Source organism: Xenopus laevis, chromosome 6L, assembly GCF_017654675.1.
Source record: "Xenopus laevis strain J_2021 chromosome 6L, Xenopus_laevis_v10.1, whole genome shotgun sequence".
Lineage (NCBI taxonomy): Eukaryota > Metazoa > Chordata > Amphibia > Anura > Pipidae > Xenopus > Xenopus laevis.
In genome coordinates this window covers 133,551,120-133,568,535 of record NC_054381.1, presented here as the reverse complement: position 1 = coordinate 133,568,535, position 17,416 = coordinate 133,551,120, and the positions used below count along the sequence as shown (strand labels likewise).

General features: G+C 39.5%; 1 protein-coding gene across 1 annotated transcript; it reads right to left on the bottom strand.

The window, feature by feature from the left end:
• Window positions 1-8,615: 8,615 nt before the first annotated feature.
• On the bottom strand, window positions 8,616-15,968 carry mrpl53.L (mitochondrial ribosomal protein L53 L homeolog). The gene is given in 3 exon segments (NM_001094318.1): window positions 8,616-10,412; window positions 14,473-14,585; window positions 15,851-15,968. Coding segments are annotated over 3 exon segments (327 nt in total). The 5' UTR covers window positions 15,946-15,968; the 3' UTR covers window positions 8,616-10,293.
• Between the last annotated feature and the right edge of the window lie 1,448 nt (window positions 15,969-17,416).

The window sequence follows — 17,416 nt, the reverse complement described above, 5'->3', positions numbered from 1 at the left end:
CAGAATTCTGCACTGAAATCCGTTTCTCAAAAGAGCAAACAGATTTTTTTATATTCGATTTTGAAATCTGAAATGGGGCTAGACATTTTGTCAATTTCCCAGCTGCCCCCAGTCATGTGACTTGTGCCTGCACTTTAGGAGAGAAATGCTTTCTGGCAGGCTGCTGTTTTTCCTTCTCAATGTAACTGAATGTGTCTCAGTGGGACATGGGTTTTTACTATTGAGTGTTGTTCTTAGATCTAACAGGCAGCTGTTATCTTGTGTTAGGGAGCTGTTATCTGGTTACCTTCCCATTGTTCTTTTGTTTGGCTGCTGGGGGGGAAAAGGGAGGGGGTGATACCACTCTAACTTGCAGTACAGCAGTAAAGAGTGATTGAAGTTTATCAGAGCACAAGTCACATGACTTGGGTCAGCTGGGAAATTGACAATATGTCTAACCCCATGTCGGATTTCAAAACTGAATATAAAAAAATCTGTTTGCTGTTTTGAGAAATGGATTTCAGTGCAGAATTCTGCTGGAGCAGCACTATTAACTGATTTATTTTGAAATTTTTTTTTTCCCATGACAGTATCCCTTTAATATAAAGGTGAATAACCCTTTTAATGACTTTTTAATGACTTTAAGGGCTTGTGCACACTAAGGTCGTTTTAGAATCTAGCCACCCCCATCCTTTATTTGAATTTTAGTGCACACTGCCCTTTTTTTATTACTACATCATTAAAGAAGTGTCAAGTCCTTTTCCCATTATACGATTTCTACCCATGTGCAAACTTCCATCATGTCACTAAAGCTGCTTCTACAGGGACCGGCACCTTTCAGAGGTGAGAGTGTATTTTGGGGGAAACCTGCTGAAAAAAAGTTGCAAGACTCTTCTTGAACAGATTATTAGAATTAGGGATGCAACAAAATCACTATTTGGGATTCGGCCAAATCCCCAAATCCTTGGTGAAAGATTTGGTTGAATACCGAACCGAATCCTAATTTTCATATGCAAATTAGAGAAAGGAAAAAGTTGAAAAAAATTCTTCTTTTGTGACGAAAAATCACATGATTTCCCTCCCCTCCCCTAATTTACATATGCAAATTAGGATTCGGTTCGGCCAGGCACAAGGATTCGGCTGAATCCAAATCCTGCTAAATAAAGGCAGAATCCCGAACCGAATCCTGGATTTGGTGCATCCCTAATTCGAATGTCGCATTCCTGGGGCAAGGCATAATCAGCAGTGCCCAAATAGCTCAGAGTGAACAAGAAGGCGTTCTACACCTGAGCAAAACCGCTGTTTCACTTGTGGCTCCATTCCCGGCTCATATAAACCCACACTGAGAGTCACTTTTGATGATTTTGGACAGATAGCAGTCTAGTAGCGATCATCACTGATATGGAACTGTTCTGTGACTCTCCTGATTCTACTAGTCTGGGTGTCTATAGGAGGAGCCGTTTATTCCAACGTGGTTGAGTTGCACTTTAATTTGGGGTAAAGTCTTCTGCCTGTAGGTTATTGGGGCTGGTGACTTAAATCTTAAATGCTACTTTTAAAGTGATCCCTGAGGCAGCAACTGTGTAAACTCTGCACAGATGAGAATTAAAAGTAGGGATGCACCGAATTCGGTATTCGGCCAGGATTCGGCCATTTTCAGCTGCATTCGATTTCTTGTGCCTGGCTGAACCGAATCCTTGAAATCATGTCACTTTTCGTCACAAAACAAGGAATTGAAAAAAAAAATCCGTCCGCGGCTCTTTTTTTCCCTCCCCCTCACTGATTTGCATATGCAAATTAGGGTTCGGATTTGGTTTGATATTCACAAAGGATTCGGCGGAATCCAAAAAAGTGGATTCAGCGCATCCCTAATTAAAAGTACTATTTGCTTTGACAAGTGATCATGAAAATAGTAAAACTTTTTTTTTACACTTAAAGGAGCATTAATACAAACAAAAAACGAAAGAAACACTACTATAGTTTATATAAACAAGCTGCTGTGTAGCAATAGAGGTAATGAAAATAGGGCTAGGTGGTACAGGTTAAATAGCAAGTAACAGTTAAGCTATGTAGAACATCATTATACTCTACAGAGCTTATTGACTATGTAACAGGAGCCCCCTCTTCTTTTAATAGCTGCCCCCAAGGATGCATAGCAGTTTACTTATATACTACTTGAATTACTTTAAAACATTTTTTAATTTTCATGGTGGTGTTATTGTACAGGTATGGAATCCATTATCCAGAAAACCCTGAATTACGGAATGGCTGTCTCCCATAGACTCTATTTTATCCAAGTAATCCAAATTATTATCCTTTTCTCCATAATAATAAAACAGAAGTTTTAGTCTATATCCAGGATAGGGATGCACCGAATCCAGCTGAACCCCGAATCCTTCATGAAAGATTCGGCCGAATACCGAACCAAATCCTAATTTGCATATGCAAATTAGGGGTGAGAAGGGGAAAACATTTTTTACTTACTTGTTTTGTGACAAAAAGTCACGGGATTTCCCTCCCCATCCCTAACTTGCATATGCAAATTCGGATTTGGTTCGGCTGGGCAGAAGGATTCTGCCAAATCCGAATCCTGCTGAAAAAGGCCGAATCCTGGAGCCATATTTAGGGGATGACATGGTGATACTGAAATTTAATGTTCACATGAGGATTGGTGTATACATAGAGGAGGTAGGATTCGTACTGAGTAAGTTGCCCATAGAGCTGAGGGAAACTTTTTGAGCTCTGTTACTGGTTACACTACTATCCCCCCATCTTTTTTTTTTTTAACTGCTGATAATCTCTTGGAGTTGGGAGTTGTAGTCAAGCAGTTTAGTGAGGTTGTGCCCCCTATAAAGACCTAGTGACCTAGAGTATGGAAAATGCCATATGTACAAGTAAAGTTGTTCTGATCTGAGTATTGGGGGGGGTGTATCTCCATTTACCAGAACATGGTAACAATAACAATAAGGGGCAGACACACTCTGCTATTTCGGGAGATTAGTCTTCGGGCGACTAATCTCCCCGAACTGCCTGAGCGCCAACTAGAATGTAAATCACTGGTGGGATGGCACTTGGATCGCTTCGGTTTTCCGAAGTTTCCTCGTGAGACAACTACGGGCGACTTTGGAAAGTGAATCGTTCCGAGTGCCATCCCACCGGTGGAAAGCCATTTCGTGGAGATTAGTCGCCGAAGAAGAAGCAATTTGTCAGCAGCGTGTGGATCTGTCCTTAGAGTTATGTGAATTTTTTATAACTTATAAACTCAGATTTTCTCACAACTCAAATGGGAGCTTATTTATGGAAAAGCTGGAATGAATGTTAACGAACAGAAAACTCTAATCGAATTCTAACACAATTCGAATCAAGTTTTCCTCCAAAAAAAACTCAAACGTCAGGAATGCTATTAACATCTTCAAATGGGTCAACGGACCTCTGCCATTGACTTCTACATGAACTCGGCAGGTTCCCTAAATGTGAAGCTTTACATAGAATTCCCTTTAAAGGGCATCTACATTCTAAAATAGAATAAGGCTAGAAATGCTGTATTTTGCATACGAAATATAAACATGAACTTATTGCACCACAAGCCTAATCAAACAAATAATTTATGCTTTCAAAGTTGGCTACAGGGGGTCACCATCTTGTAACTTTGTTAAACATCTTTGCAAGACCAAGACTGTGCACATGCTCAGTGTGGTCTGAGCTGCTTCGGGATCGTCATAAACAAAGCTGCTTGAGTTCTGCATGGCTGGGAAGTAAGGCGGGAGCTCCCCCTGCTGTTCATAAGTATGATTGTTTCCATGCTCAGCGGTTAGGGACCGTCTGACAATTCCTATCCACAGCAGTAAATGAAGGGAGAATTTCACTGCATACAGTCAGGTTTCTTATAAAAACGGTACACATTTTTTTAAGTATATTGGAGACAGGTTTCTTTTTCATTAAAGAAAGTAAAAATGGGATTTTATTTTTTTGCCTTTACATGCCCTTTAGGGAAGTAGAATGAGACTTTAGTGTTCCATTTAATGCAAGAAATTACAAAAAATATGTTGAGCATAAGCCCTTTTAACTGAACTAATGTTGAAGTGATTTACTGCCCCATTAAGATGGCAAAACTAATTGGTCTAATGGTTTTTATCCAAGTGAATATTCTGGTTTAATGGCTGAACAGTTGGATCTGTGCACTTTGGCATCAGTATGGCCTGCATATAGGGTTGCCACCTGGCCGGTATTTTACCGGCCTGGCCGGTAAAAATGTTGCTTGATGCCAATGTTATGTATAGGGAAAAACCATAATAATATAGAAAGGCCTGTATTTTTTTCCAGAAAAGGTGGCAATCCTACCTGCATAGGAGAACAATAATCAAGTTTCAGGGATGGCTATCTCTCCTCCCCCAAACCCCAATTTCACTCTTGGGGCCATCGTAAAAGGGAACTCCACACAAACATAACTGAAGCTTTTTGAAAAGTAAACATAATTTCAAGCAACTTTGCAATATACATCAATTAGAAAATATGCAGACTTTTCACGATTTTTAATGGTTTCTGACAATTCCCTTCACCTAGCCCCCTGCTGATCTGTCTGACTACTTTGCTGAGCTGGCTGACTACTGTTACTTTGTATCAACAGCCATCTGTCCTCAGCCTGCATCCTCCAAACCCCACAATTCCCTGCACACGTGATTTCAATAAGGAATAGAACATCATAGTGCGATGCATTGTGGGTTATGTAGTTCCTGCATGCTGTCTGTAAGCTGTGGAGATGTTGTTACAATTTGTAACATCAGTGTTTTAGTCCCTCCTTCCCTGCCAGGATTTCAAATGATGCAGAAAGAGAAGAACTGTTAAACAGCTGGATTACAGCATAGAAAATGGCATTTATTCATACTTTTTGAAGAAACAGGTAACTGTGATGGGTATATTAGGGGCTTCTGTGGCCTCTTCAGATTTTGGTTTGGAAGCCGGAGTTCCCCTTTAAGTAGCATCATTTGACCCTTGTGTTGAATAAATTTAACTGTGTGGGGTAAATAATAGACAAGATCCCCCAAAACACATACATGAAAGGGTATCATTCATGAGTATTTTACCCTGCTAATATGAATGAATGACTTGCTGCCTGAGCCAGGCACAGCCTCAAAAGCTTTATTTCACTGAAGAAAGTCTCCTGACTCTTTCTGCTCGGTTCTATTGCATCGAGACACTTCTACACATAAAATGAATAGGTTACTTATGCAGGCAATCAGGTCAAGATAATTGAAAACAGCCTTCTTATGGGTTGCATAGTGGGAACTGTTCTCTTTCCACAGATACCTTGAAGATGAAAAAGTCCCATAGCATCTTCTACTGAGCATTGATAAGTATGATATTGGGGAGACAAGATTTAAAGGTTTGATGCTTAATGCCCCATTTAAGAGAACTAAAACGTAACTAAAGAAGTTGCTAGAAATGTTGTACATTATGTTTTGGCTTCTGTACCAGCCCAAGGCATCCGCAGCCCTATAGCAGTAAAGATCTGTGTCTCCAAAGATGCCCCAGTAGCTCCCCATCTTCTTTTCTGCTGATTCACTGCACATGCTCTGTGCTGCTGTCACTTGAGCTTAGGGACCCACTCACAATATACAGTACACATAGAATAAAAGTGTCACAATATAAGGCTGATTAGTAATTAATACAGATAATTACTACAGCACAGAAACCAGTGCAATTAGCATTTTTAGCCATATTAATTTTTAGGGTTTAGTTCTCCATTAAAAGCTCAGTTCAATGAGCTCTGGTCCAATTGCCTGTAGTGTTTGCTTTATAGTGTAGGCTTATCTATGTCACCTGCCTGATAAAAAAAACATTAAAAGCTCTTGGCAACCAACTTTTGCATGTGTTTTTTCCCTTACCCACTCCACCATCACAATGTATCGCTTTTCTATACATGGTTACCACCTGGCTGGTATTTTACTGGCCTAACTTTAAAAATACCTACCAGCAATGTAGCTTCCGGTAAAATTTATAATCACTAGTCAATCTGCTACCGGCCTGCCAGTACACTTTCTCTCTTGATGGTACAACTCTCCCGCTGTGACATCACTGTCCTGCCCATTCATGATCCTCCCCTTGCGGACCCCCCCCCTGTCCTAGCCAGTAAAGATTTCGCAAAAAGGTGGCAATCCAATTCTATATAAGAAGGGAAGTAATATTTTTATTACATTCTTTCTGGGCATGTTGTGGAGACCATTTGCAATTCAAGGCACAAGGTCAGAATAGCCTGTACATTTGGAAATGACTCTCAAAGTTTTATATCTGATGAGACACTGGTAAATGCAGCTGATCTACCTGCCTGTACTTGTTAAGCTGGCTATAAATGTATATGGGCTAAAGAAGAGTGACATGCCTGTTTTGGTTATTTATTTATTCTTTGTAAATGTAAAATGAAAATGCTGGAAGGATCACAAAGAGCTCTGAAGTTCTCTGCTTTTATACCTTAACGGGATACTGTCATGGGAAAAAAAATTGTTTCAAAATGAATCCGTTAATAAGTGCTGCTTCAGCAGAATTCTGCACTGAAATCCATTTCTCAAAAGAGCAAACAGATTTTTTTATATTCAATTTTGAAATCTGACATGGGGCTAGACATTTTGTCAATTTCCCAGCTGCCCCAAGTCATGTGACTTGTGCTCTGATATACTTCAATCACTCTTTACTGCTGTACTGCAAGTTAGAGTGATATCACCCCCTCCATTTTTCCACCCCAGCAGCCAAACAAAAGAACAATGGGAAGGTAACCAGATAGCAGCTCCCTAACACAAGATAACAGCTCCCTGGAAGATCTAAGAACAACACTCAATAGTAAAAACCCATGTCCCACTGAGACACATTCAGTTACATTGAGAAGGAAAAACAGCAGCCTGCCAGAAAGAATTTCTTTCCTAAAGTGCAGGCACATGTCACATGACTGGGGGCAGCTGGGAAATTGACAAAATGTCTAGCCCCATGTCAGATTTCAAAATTGAATATAAAAAAATCTGTTTGCTCTTTCGAGAAATGGATTGCAGTGCAACTGATACGTTTTTAAAAAAAAAGAATTCTCTTTCACTTAGACAAAATCCAAATACTTCCAAATGGCACTCACTCATCTCGGCAACGTGCAGTTTTGAGATCCTTTTCGACTTCTTGTTCATCCTGAACTTCTATGTTACTATATAATTATAAAGTTGGCCCTATGTGTGCTATTATGAGTTGAGCACTTGCCCAGCAAGCCAATGATCTCATCACAGATCAAAAGGACAGGTAAATCCTCAAAATAAATTACTGTAAGATTATTACTTATAATGAATTTGATACAACTGCTTCATCTGGCTACAGTCGGCTAGAAATTTTTTTTTTTTTTTTTGAGAAAAGGTACATCTAGGGTTGCCAACTGGCCAGTAAAAATTATGTTTAATCCCAATGTTACTAACAGGGAAAAAATATAAATATATAGGAAGGCCGGTATTTTTTTCCATAAAAGGTGGCAACCCTAAGCCAAGTTGATGTTCTGTATATCCTATGATATTTCTCTAGTGAGTTCACATTTCACTGGTTAGTTCTAACTAGAACAACTTAAAAAAAAAAAACATTGGTTTTTCTCAAGAAACGTATTTTGAGCTGACTGTATAGCCTGTTGGCCAACATGATGAGATAATACTGTTGTTTCATATACGGAAAGTGAATTGCAAAAGTGCTTAGAAGAAAACTCTTGAGAAGTTTACATTCATTTCTTTTGCAAACCAAGTTGCAAAATCTGCTGGCAGTAAAAGGGGTAATAAATAAAGTAAAACATTTGTTTCCAAAACTACAATTTGCAGTTTTTTTCATTGTTTTCAGTATTCCTTTAAAACTTTTTGTCCTTTGGCTTAGAAAAGCCCAAAACTCTGCTGGGCCCCTCTGTTAAACTAATAAACCTTTTGACTTGAGTACTTACTTTGCACTGTATATTTTAAGGAAATACATTGGAAGCCACTCTTGAAATGAGGAGCATATTAAACATGCAGAGCTTGTAAATAGCTTAAAGGCATAACAGGGATACTGTCATGGGAAAAAAACAGTTAATAGTTCAGCTCCAGCAGAATTCTGCACTGAAATCTGTTTCTCAAAAGAGCAAACAGATTTTTTTATATTTAATTTTGAAATCTGACATGGGGCTAGACATATTTTCAGTTTCCCAGCATGTGACTTGCATTCTGATCTGTAATCAATCTTTACTGCAAGTTGGAGTGATATAACCATCCTCCCTTTACCCCCCCCCCCAGCAGCCCAACAACAGAACAATAGGAAGGTAACCAGATAGCAGCTCCCTAATACAAGATAACAGCTGCCTGGTAGATCTAAGAACAGCACTCAATAGTAAAATCCAGGTCCCACTGCGACACATTCAGTTACATTGAGTAGGAGAAACAACAGGCTGCCAGAAAGCAGTCCCATATTGCAGCACTGGCTCTTTCTGAAAGCATATGACCAGACAAAATGACCTGAGATGGTGCCTACACACCAATATTACAAAAAAAAAAAATACACTTGCTGGTTCAGGAATGAAATGTTATATGGTAGAGTGAATTATTTGCAGTGTAAAAAGTGTCATTGAGAAATAAAAACTACATCATAAAAATCATGACAGAATCCCTTTAATGTTTAGTACTCTCTAGAATGGCCAATTTCGAAGTGGGATTGTAATTTTGATGAAAATCTGGAAAGCACAAAATATATGTATTCACTTGGGCGTAGTCTCTGTCACGATAATTACATTCTGCGCAAGCCCAAATTTTTATATATTTTGATTGTAAATGGTTTTGGTTTCTTGGTAGCAGCTTACAGTTCCACTGTATCTTCATTTACACTTTCCCTATGGAACTTGTCTAACGTGAATATTAATGAAAGATAGATACTAAGATATATTGGATTTAGGCAGCCCTTAGTTTGTCAAAAAGTAAATGATACAAAAACAGAGGCTCTATCACTTTGCTGTCAGGTCCTTCCCACTAACAAAATCATGGTAATTGGCCTTCAAGCTGGGCCCTTTCCACTGCCTGCCTTATGAATTGGGAAACTTCTACAGTTTCTATAAAGGTGGCCATAGACATAACAATTACAATCTTTCCTGCGGCCATTGGTCTCAAACCAATCAAAATTTTCCAGCCTGCCCAATTGATGAGCTGACCGATATCCAAGTCTTCTGTCAGCTATGGCCACCTTAAAGGTCTTACTAGCTCTCAGCTTGAAGTTTTATCCACAAGTCCCTTATTGTCTCCTAAAGCCCATTGTGATACAATTCCCTTACTAAAAGCTGAAGAGAGACATGGCCTACCAACTCCCTACATTTTTTCATAGCCAGAGAGATACCATAAAATAATGATAGCATAGGTATTCCTCTATTCTTAGAGCAATTCAGCAAAAAAATATAATGTTTGTACACACTCCACCCTTCTAGTTAAACCGCTAACAGCCATAACAGTTAATACGTTTTTTCCCTAAATGGTAAAGGAATCAAAGGTTATTTCACAGATTTTTCATCCAGAATCCCAACCCTGAAGAACAACACAGCTTCTGCTTTTTTGCTATAAAGAAATAGAGCCCTGCTACTAGGGATGCACCAAATCCAGGATTCGGCCGAATCCTTCTGCCCGGCCGAACTGAATCCTAATTTGCATATGCATATTAGGGGCGGGGAGGGAAATCGCATGACTTTTTGTCACAAAACAAGGAAGTTTTCCCCTTCGCATCCCCTTCAGATTCGGTTCGGTATTCACAGAATCCATAACAGTGGATTCGTTGCAGAACTACAACTTCAATCATACATTAGCTATTGGTGTTTTGAAGAATTATGGAAGTTAAAGTTCTACAACATCTGGGCACCCAAAGTTAAGAAATAGGGATGTGGAGTCACATAAGGAGCGAGAAATAAGCTCACCCATCTCAGTGATATAGTGGCTTGTCCAAACCAAGTTGCATTATTACATCTTGTTTACAGACTCAATTTTAGGATGATAGTATCCCTTTATAGAAGAGTGAATACAATACAAACCCTTGTTACAGATGAGTTATATTGTCTTTTAAAACAGTGGAAATATCTATCTGTATAAATGTTTTTTGTGCAGGTGGAAAAGAAATATTAACAGAAAGCAAATACAAGTTCTCCAGTGAATGTAGGGTTTTGGCTCAGAGTGATTCTGCCAGTTCACTAGAAGACTGTGTTATGACTGCTGATCCCAGTAGAAATAGTCCATGATGATGCTGCTGTGCCCCAGGCAGAAGGTTACATAATCATATGAAACAATGATCAAAAGAGAAGCACTACTTTCTGCCACTGTCTTTTGCTTGCTGGTCCTTGGAGGCACATTTTACATTTAATGCCGATAGCATTTCCTTGGAGGTCACATTGGAGCCTTTTATCACTAGCCTCTCGCCGTCAGCTGGAAAGAGAAATAGAAAATATGTAATTGTGCTTCCGACTGTGGCCTAAAGGCAAATACAGACACTGCTGGACATAAATGGTTAGTTCCCCTTTAACTAAAAAAGAGATTTGCTGGTTGTGCGAGTAAAACTGGAATATAAATGAAAGTGCTTCAGAATGCTACTGCCATTAGCAGGAAATGAAGAAGTGCCATTTATACCGATATGTGTGATGGATACTGCAAGCCCTATACAAATGAAGACGATTAGTGATAATTACATTACTTATTCATAAGCTGCTCGTAGCCAGAATCCCTAACTAAACACTGGCAATGCAGATCTGTTCTGCTATACAGCTAAATGCTAAATGAGAACAAAGCCAACTTGGATGGGTGTAAGCTCAGAGCCAGATGCTTGGAAGGCACATCTCAAACCATCCAATACCCTTGATAAAGTTAATTATATATCGCTAGAGTCAAATAATCAGGGAACTGAGCCTAAAGGGGTGGCAAAATAATTTCTACATTCTGCCCTGTCTTTAAAGCCACTCTGGTGTGTCATGAGGAGACCATTTCCAATCTCAGAGATAAATTAGCCAGACACAAGTGTTATTTTGCTCACTGCAATTTTCAGGCCTAGTAATTGTGATAAACCACAGCCCATAGTAGTGAGTCCAGTGCGTCGGACATCCCAGGGGTCTCCCCAAACCAAATACTGGCTGTAATTAAATTGTTCCACATGTTGCTGCTCTAAATGTAAACCCTTTAATTTGCTCACGGAACAGACCATTGCTACAAGCTTCGGAGTAAAGTAGAACCCCCATTTTACATTTTTCAAGGGACCAACAAAAAACGATGTAAAATCTGGGAAAATGTAAAATCAGGGAAATGTGTTAAAGTAACTTTTTCTTCAAGTACTGAAAGGATATAAGCAACTGAGTCAGTTTTACTTTGAGATACAATATTTACTGTGTTAATAACCAGGGTTAAGCATTGCAGTGTTAATGTTACACTATGGGCGGCATGTGCAAGGCCTCTCCGTCAGTCACATAAACAAACTAAATCAATAAGTGATTGGTGCAGGACTGTATAATGGACAGGCTAATTGGAATTGACCATTTACAGGCAGAACCATGGCAAAATAAACAATCTGGCTAGTATTTTAAACCTCTTTATTTCACTCTTTATTCATAGAGGGACATGGTGGAAACCTGATGGGTATATCAGGACAAAATTTTGATGTAAAATCCGGGAAAACATTACTTAAAATCAGGGAAATGCACTTATTGAAATGCAATATAAATTGGTGGGACCACAAAAAAAAAATGAAAAAGATGGAAAACTTAAAACCAGGGTACTCAAAATCGAAGTTTCACTGTATAACGACAGGGCACCTCCTAGTGTTAAACAAGCATATTAGTAGTCACTGGGAAGGCTACTGGTTTGTTTTTGTATAGGTCACAAAATGCGACTGTGTAAGTGACTTCTAATATGCATATATTTTATCAGTATATTATGCCATAATTCATACATAGGCTTTTTTGGTATAGGTACAGTATGTGCTGTAAATAGGAGGCTGGAGAGATGCATGTGTGTGATGTGACTGTCAGTCAGTAATGTACATGAAATCTGGAGATATATATGACAGTTGGGTACTGCTAGAGGGTTCTCTATCTACAAAAATAGAGGGTATCCTCCAGCACATGCCATGGCAGCCCTCCAGCTGCCACACTAAAGGCTGTGGGAGGCCATAAGAATTCTCTCTGTGGTTCCATTAGTTTGTGTAACACATAGTAGATAATAAAGAATGACTACCTTCACCTCACTATGAAAAATGTGGAGTCGGCTTGGTGAAGGAAAACTAAAGGAAATCAGATCAGAGAGTGTACCCCCTAACGTGCGACAGTCCCCATAGCGTATGAAACTTATTAGAGACCTCAGATAAATTTTCTCACATCTTTCCTAACCAGAAGAACATTAGACAATCTCTAATTCTTTCTCCTGGCAACTTCATTGACTACCCGGTGGTCAGAATGGTGGGAAACTTACCAGCAGGTGTTTATTCATATAAACAGTACACGTATCCCTTAATATCTTTGAAAATAATGAATGTAAATTTCAAGAGTGCTCAGAATGGCACTCTCATCATTTTTACATTCACTTATTTAAAAGGTTTACTTATCCTTTAATAATAATCTAAGAAAAAAAGGTGCCAGTTTACCCCTGTATTGCCTGCAGGGCCCCAGAGAGACCAATAAGTGCTTATAAACTGTTGAACTGCTCATAAGCAGTTTTGGAAGTTACACCCTAGCCATGCAAGTATTTCTATTCCACAGTGGATGTATTATTAAAGGGGTTGTTTACCTTTGAGTTAACTTTTTGTATGATCTAGAGCGTGATATTCTGAGACAATTTGCAATTGGTTTTCATTTTTTATTTGTGATTTTTTAGTTATTTGGCTTAAATAAATAACGAAGACAAATAGAAAATTTGCTCAGAATTGGCCATTCTGTAACAAAAAAGAAGTTAACTTAAAGGTAAACCACCCATTTAAACTAAAAAAGATTGTGCATTCCTTTGTCTTGACTGCAACCTTTAAAGGGGTTGTTCATCTTTAAATTAACTTTTAGTATGATCTAGAGAGTGATATTCTGAGAAAATTTGCAATTGGTTTTCACTTTTTAATAATTATTAGCGTTATATTCAGCAGATCTCCAGTCTGCAATTTCAGCAATCCGGTGTCTAGGGTCCCTGGCAACCGTGCATTGATTTGAATAAGAGACTGGAATATGAACAGGAGAGGCCTGAATAGAAAAAGGAGTCATATAAGTAACAATAAATGTGTAGCCTTGTAGCATTTGTTTTTAGATGGGGTCAGTGACCCCCATTTGAAAGCTGGACAGACGAAGAAGGAAAATAATTCAAAAACTATAACATTTAAAAGTTGCTTAGCATTAGAAATTCTATAACATACATGGGCAGCAGATATCGGTCCTTTAGACCAATTCTGTAGCTTATCTGCCCATGTGTGGGGGCTTCCGAGGCGTCTCCCCGATCAATATCAAGCCAAAAATCGGGCAGATATCGATCAGGTAGGTTTGATTTTTCTTGGTGATCGAGGCATCGGCTAGTTGATGCAGCCCTCGTCCCGTTGGCGCCGATTGGATCAACCCGAAATCTCCCTGCCTTTGGTGGGTATTTCGGGTTTAGATCCACTCGTTTGCAAAAATCTTATAGTGTATCGCCACCTTAGAAGTTAACTTCAAGGTGAACCACCCCTTTAATGTATTGTAGTTGTCTGTTTTTATAGCTGGTTTCATAGCATTTTGGCGCCACTTAGTGGTGAAGTACCTAACACAGGGTCTATGGGTGGAGGATGAATCTCAGCTACATAAATAGATATGACAATCTATGCTGTTGACACATTATGTACAGTCATTCCTAAACTAACTCTGTCAGTCATTCCTGCTGGAACTCAATTAGAATGTGACCGCTCTAGACTCACCCCACCACGCCGTGTCCCTCCAATCAGCTCCACAAACTCTGTGTTCTCAGCCACCAGCGTCCCGACTGAAACGTAGATCCAATAAGCAATTCAGGTGGCACTCCGGAAAAATTTGAAGAAGTTTATTGTAACATTAGGGTAACAGCATTGCCTTACGCGTTTCGGGAAGCGCTTCTTTACTGATAGGCATGATTAAGGGAGTGCTTCCCGAAACGCACAAGGCGATGCTGTTACCCTTATGTTGCCATAAACGTCATTACATTTTTTCAAAGTGTCGCCTGAATTGCTTATTGGATTCCTGCTGGAACACCGACAAGAGACAGCCAATCAGTCTTTATTGCTCAGTATCAGAATAGTGCAACTCAGGGCTGATTTAGGCCAAGAATCAGCCAATCAACTGGGATCATCTGCCTGCACTCACAGGTTTGCTGTGTTGGCCTGGGTGCAGACAAAGAGCAGATTTTGGTGTAAAAGTTTATGTGCTGAAATCCGCTCTGTGTGGCTGCACCTAGGCTGAAGTAGGTGACTGTGAGTGCAGTTACAAGTGCAGGAACGTTCCCAGCTGAACAGACTTACCAAATAGAACATCTACACGGGGTTCACTCCGGTCATGCCTTATGTCTACAGCAATGTCACAGTTTGCGTTGGTAGAGCGGATCTTTTTCGAGTTTATTTTTTCCACAAATTCTCTGTAAGGCAAAATAAATTGTTAAATAGTGAAGAACTGTCCTGTCATTTGCAATTAAATCAGAGTAATATTAATTATAATAAATGACACTTTTGCCTGCATGTCTGTCAGGAAGAAGCCTCCAATAGCAAGAATAATTTGCTTTGCCTGTGCCCCTCGATAGTGGACAAAACAGAGCCAATGGGTGTAGTTTCCCTTTAATATGGTGGACTAGCACTTCTTTCAGGTATTGGGAACATCTCCATCTGTAAATAGTGTAGGTATGGCATCCGCTAGAGAAAGGCTGTAGCCCAAAGACTCCATTTTAGCCAAATAATCCAAATTTCCTTTGTTTTTTGTAATAATAAAACAGTAGCTTGTACTTGATCCCAACTAACTTATAATTAGGTCTTATTGGAAGCAAAACCAGCCTATTGGGTTTATTTAATGTTTACATGATTTTCTAGTAGACTTAAAGGGGTGGTTCACCTTTAAATGAACATTTAGTATGTTATAGAATGGTCAATTCTAAGCAACTTTTCAATTGGTTTTCATTTTTTATAGTTTTATAGTTTTATAGTTATTTGCCTTTTTTGACTTTTTGCAGCTTTCAATTGGGCGCCTTCTAAAAAAACAAATGCTCTGTAAGGCTACAAATGTATTGTTATTGCTACTTTTTATTACTCATCTTTCTATCCAGGCTTCTCCTATTCATATTCCTGTCTCTTATTCAAATAAGTGCATGGTTGCTAGGGTCATTTGGACCCTAGCTACAAGAACATAATAAAAAAAGAAAACCAATTGCAAATTGTCAGAGAATATCCCTCTCTACGTCATACTAAACGTTAACTCAAAGGTGAACAACTCTGTTAAGTTATGAAGATTCAAATTACAGAAAGCTCCATTATGTGGAAAACCCCAGGTCCCAGCCATTCTGGATTACAGGTCCCATAGCTGAACAAACAACTGCTTGTTTTATACACACTTATATTAAAGGGTAAGCCAGCCTTAGGCTGCATCTGCTGTGACACTGGCGCTTATAGGAAGGTACCACCTGCAGCCAGGGGGGAGTGCAAATAAAAGCAGCTGGTTCAAACACAAAGTGTAACAACAATACACTGCCCTGATACCGGCCAGGGCACTATTGTATTTGCCTCTATTAGACTTTAATGACAGAAGTCTCTATGACCTTAAGCAGTTGATGAGGAGAATGTACATCATTCTGGCGCCCCATACAGAGCCGAGTGACTGAGCGCAGTATCGATGCTCCTGCGGGGAACTACTTACCTAACATGCCGGACATTGGGTTCAAAGGGACAGAATCGCACAGCGATGGACTTCACTGACTTTAGCAGCAGCTCCGAAGCACCGACAGCAGCCATGTTCCTACCCACATGCAGCCAATGACAGCCAGATCCTCCCTCTCCCAGAATGCAATTCGTAAATGGCTCTCCGCCCCCCGGCCAAAGCTTGCTGGGATATGTAGTTCTACAAGCTGGGGAAAAAGACGTGAGTCTAGATAGGACATGATTAGGGGTTATATGGGTTTATATATAAACAATAAAGCAATACCGAGTACAAATTACAGGGATATCTTTGTGTTGACAATATAAGCACAATATAAGCACCTACAGTCGCCACTTTTTCACCCGGTGGAGACCGGGCAGGAAACAGGGCCGTGACTTGGGGGCGGGGCTATGACTTGGCGATTGGCCGATCACCGTGTCAATCATGGGGAATCCTGCCCGGTTTTCCTTAATCGGAACACTGGCAGTAAGTTTTGACCAGGGCAGCCCTTTAAAACACCTGGTTAAAACCGGACAGGTGACAACCCTTGCATGAACGTCAGCTGAATTAAGTTAATGTAAGTTTACTCTCTTGTTCCATCCACAGGTAGGGTTTCCACCTGGCCTGTATTTTATCAGCCTGGCAAGTATTACTGATGGCTGATCCCAATGTTATTAATAGGGGAGGAAAAAGATAAATCTAAAGAAAGGCCGGTATTCTTTTCCAGAAAAGGTGACAACCCCTATCAACAGATGAACCCCCTCTACTAGATTTTGCCTCTGAATATGGTGGACTCGACTACACTGGAATTCCAGGTAGGGGAGGTTTTATTATGGGTAAAACTAGTGGAAAAATCACATTTCCACTTTCCTTTAGTAAATAAGCCCTTATTAGTCTTCTAAATTAGGCCTGCGTTGTTCTTAAAGGGGTTGTTCACCTTTGAGTTAACTTTGGGTATGATGTAGAGAGGGATATTTGGAGACAATTTGCAATTGGATTTAATCTTTTATTATTTAAGGTTTTTAAGTTATTTAGCTTTTTATTCAGCAGCTCAATTTGCATTTTAAGCAGTCTGGTAGCTATTGTCCAAATTACCCTAGCAACCATGCACTGGTTTGAATAAGAGACTGGCATATGAATTGGAGAGGCCTGAATAGAAAGAGGAGTAATAAAAAGTTTCAATAACAATACATTTGTTTTTTTAGAAGGGGTCAGCGACGCCCATTTGAAAGCTGCAAATGGCCCGAAGGAAAAGGCAAATCTCTATAAAACTATAAAAACAAATAATGAAAACCTATTGAAAAGTTGCTTAGAATTGGCCATTTTATAACATACTAAAAGTTACCTTAAAGATGAACCACCCCTTTAACTCTAAGCAAATCATTCTTGCTGAATTTTGCCCAATTTTCTTTCCAAGAATCACAGATTATTTTAAACCAAGACCTATGACTATGGTGTGCCCTTTTATCCTCTTCAACTTCCATTGGCGCTTGCACTGCTTACATAACATACTGCAGACGACAGCATACACTCCATACAGGCATCAACAATGTGAATTTTATGGTC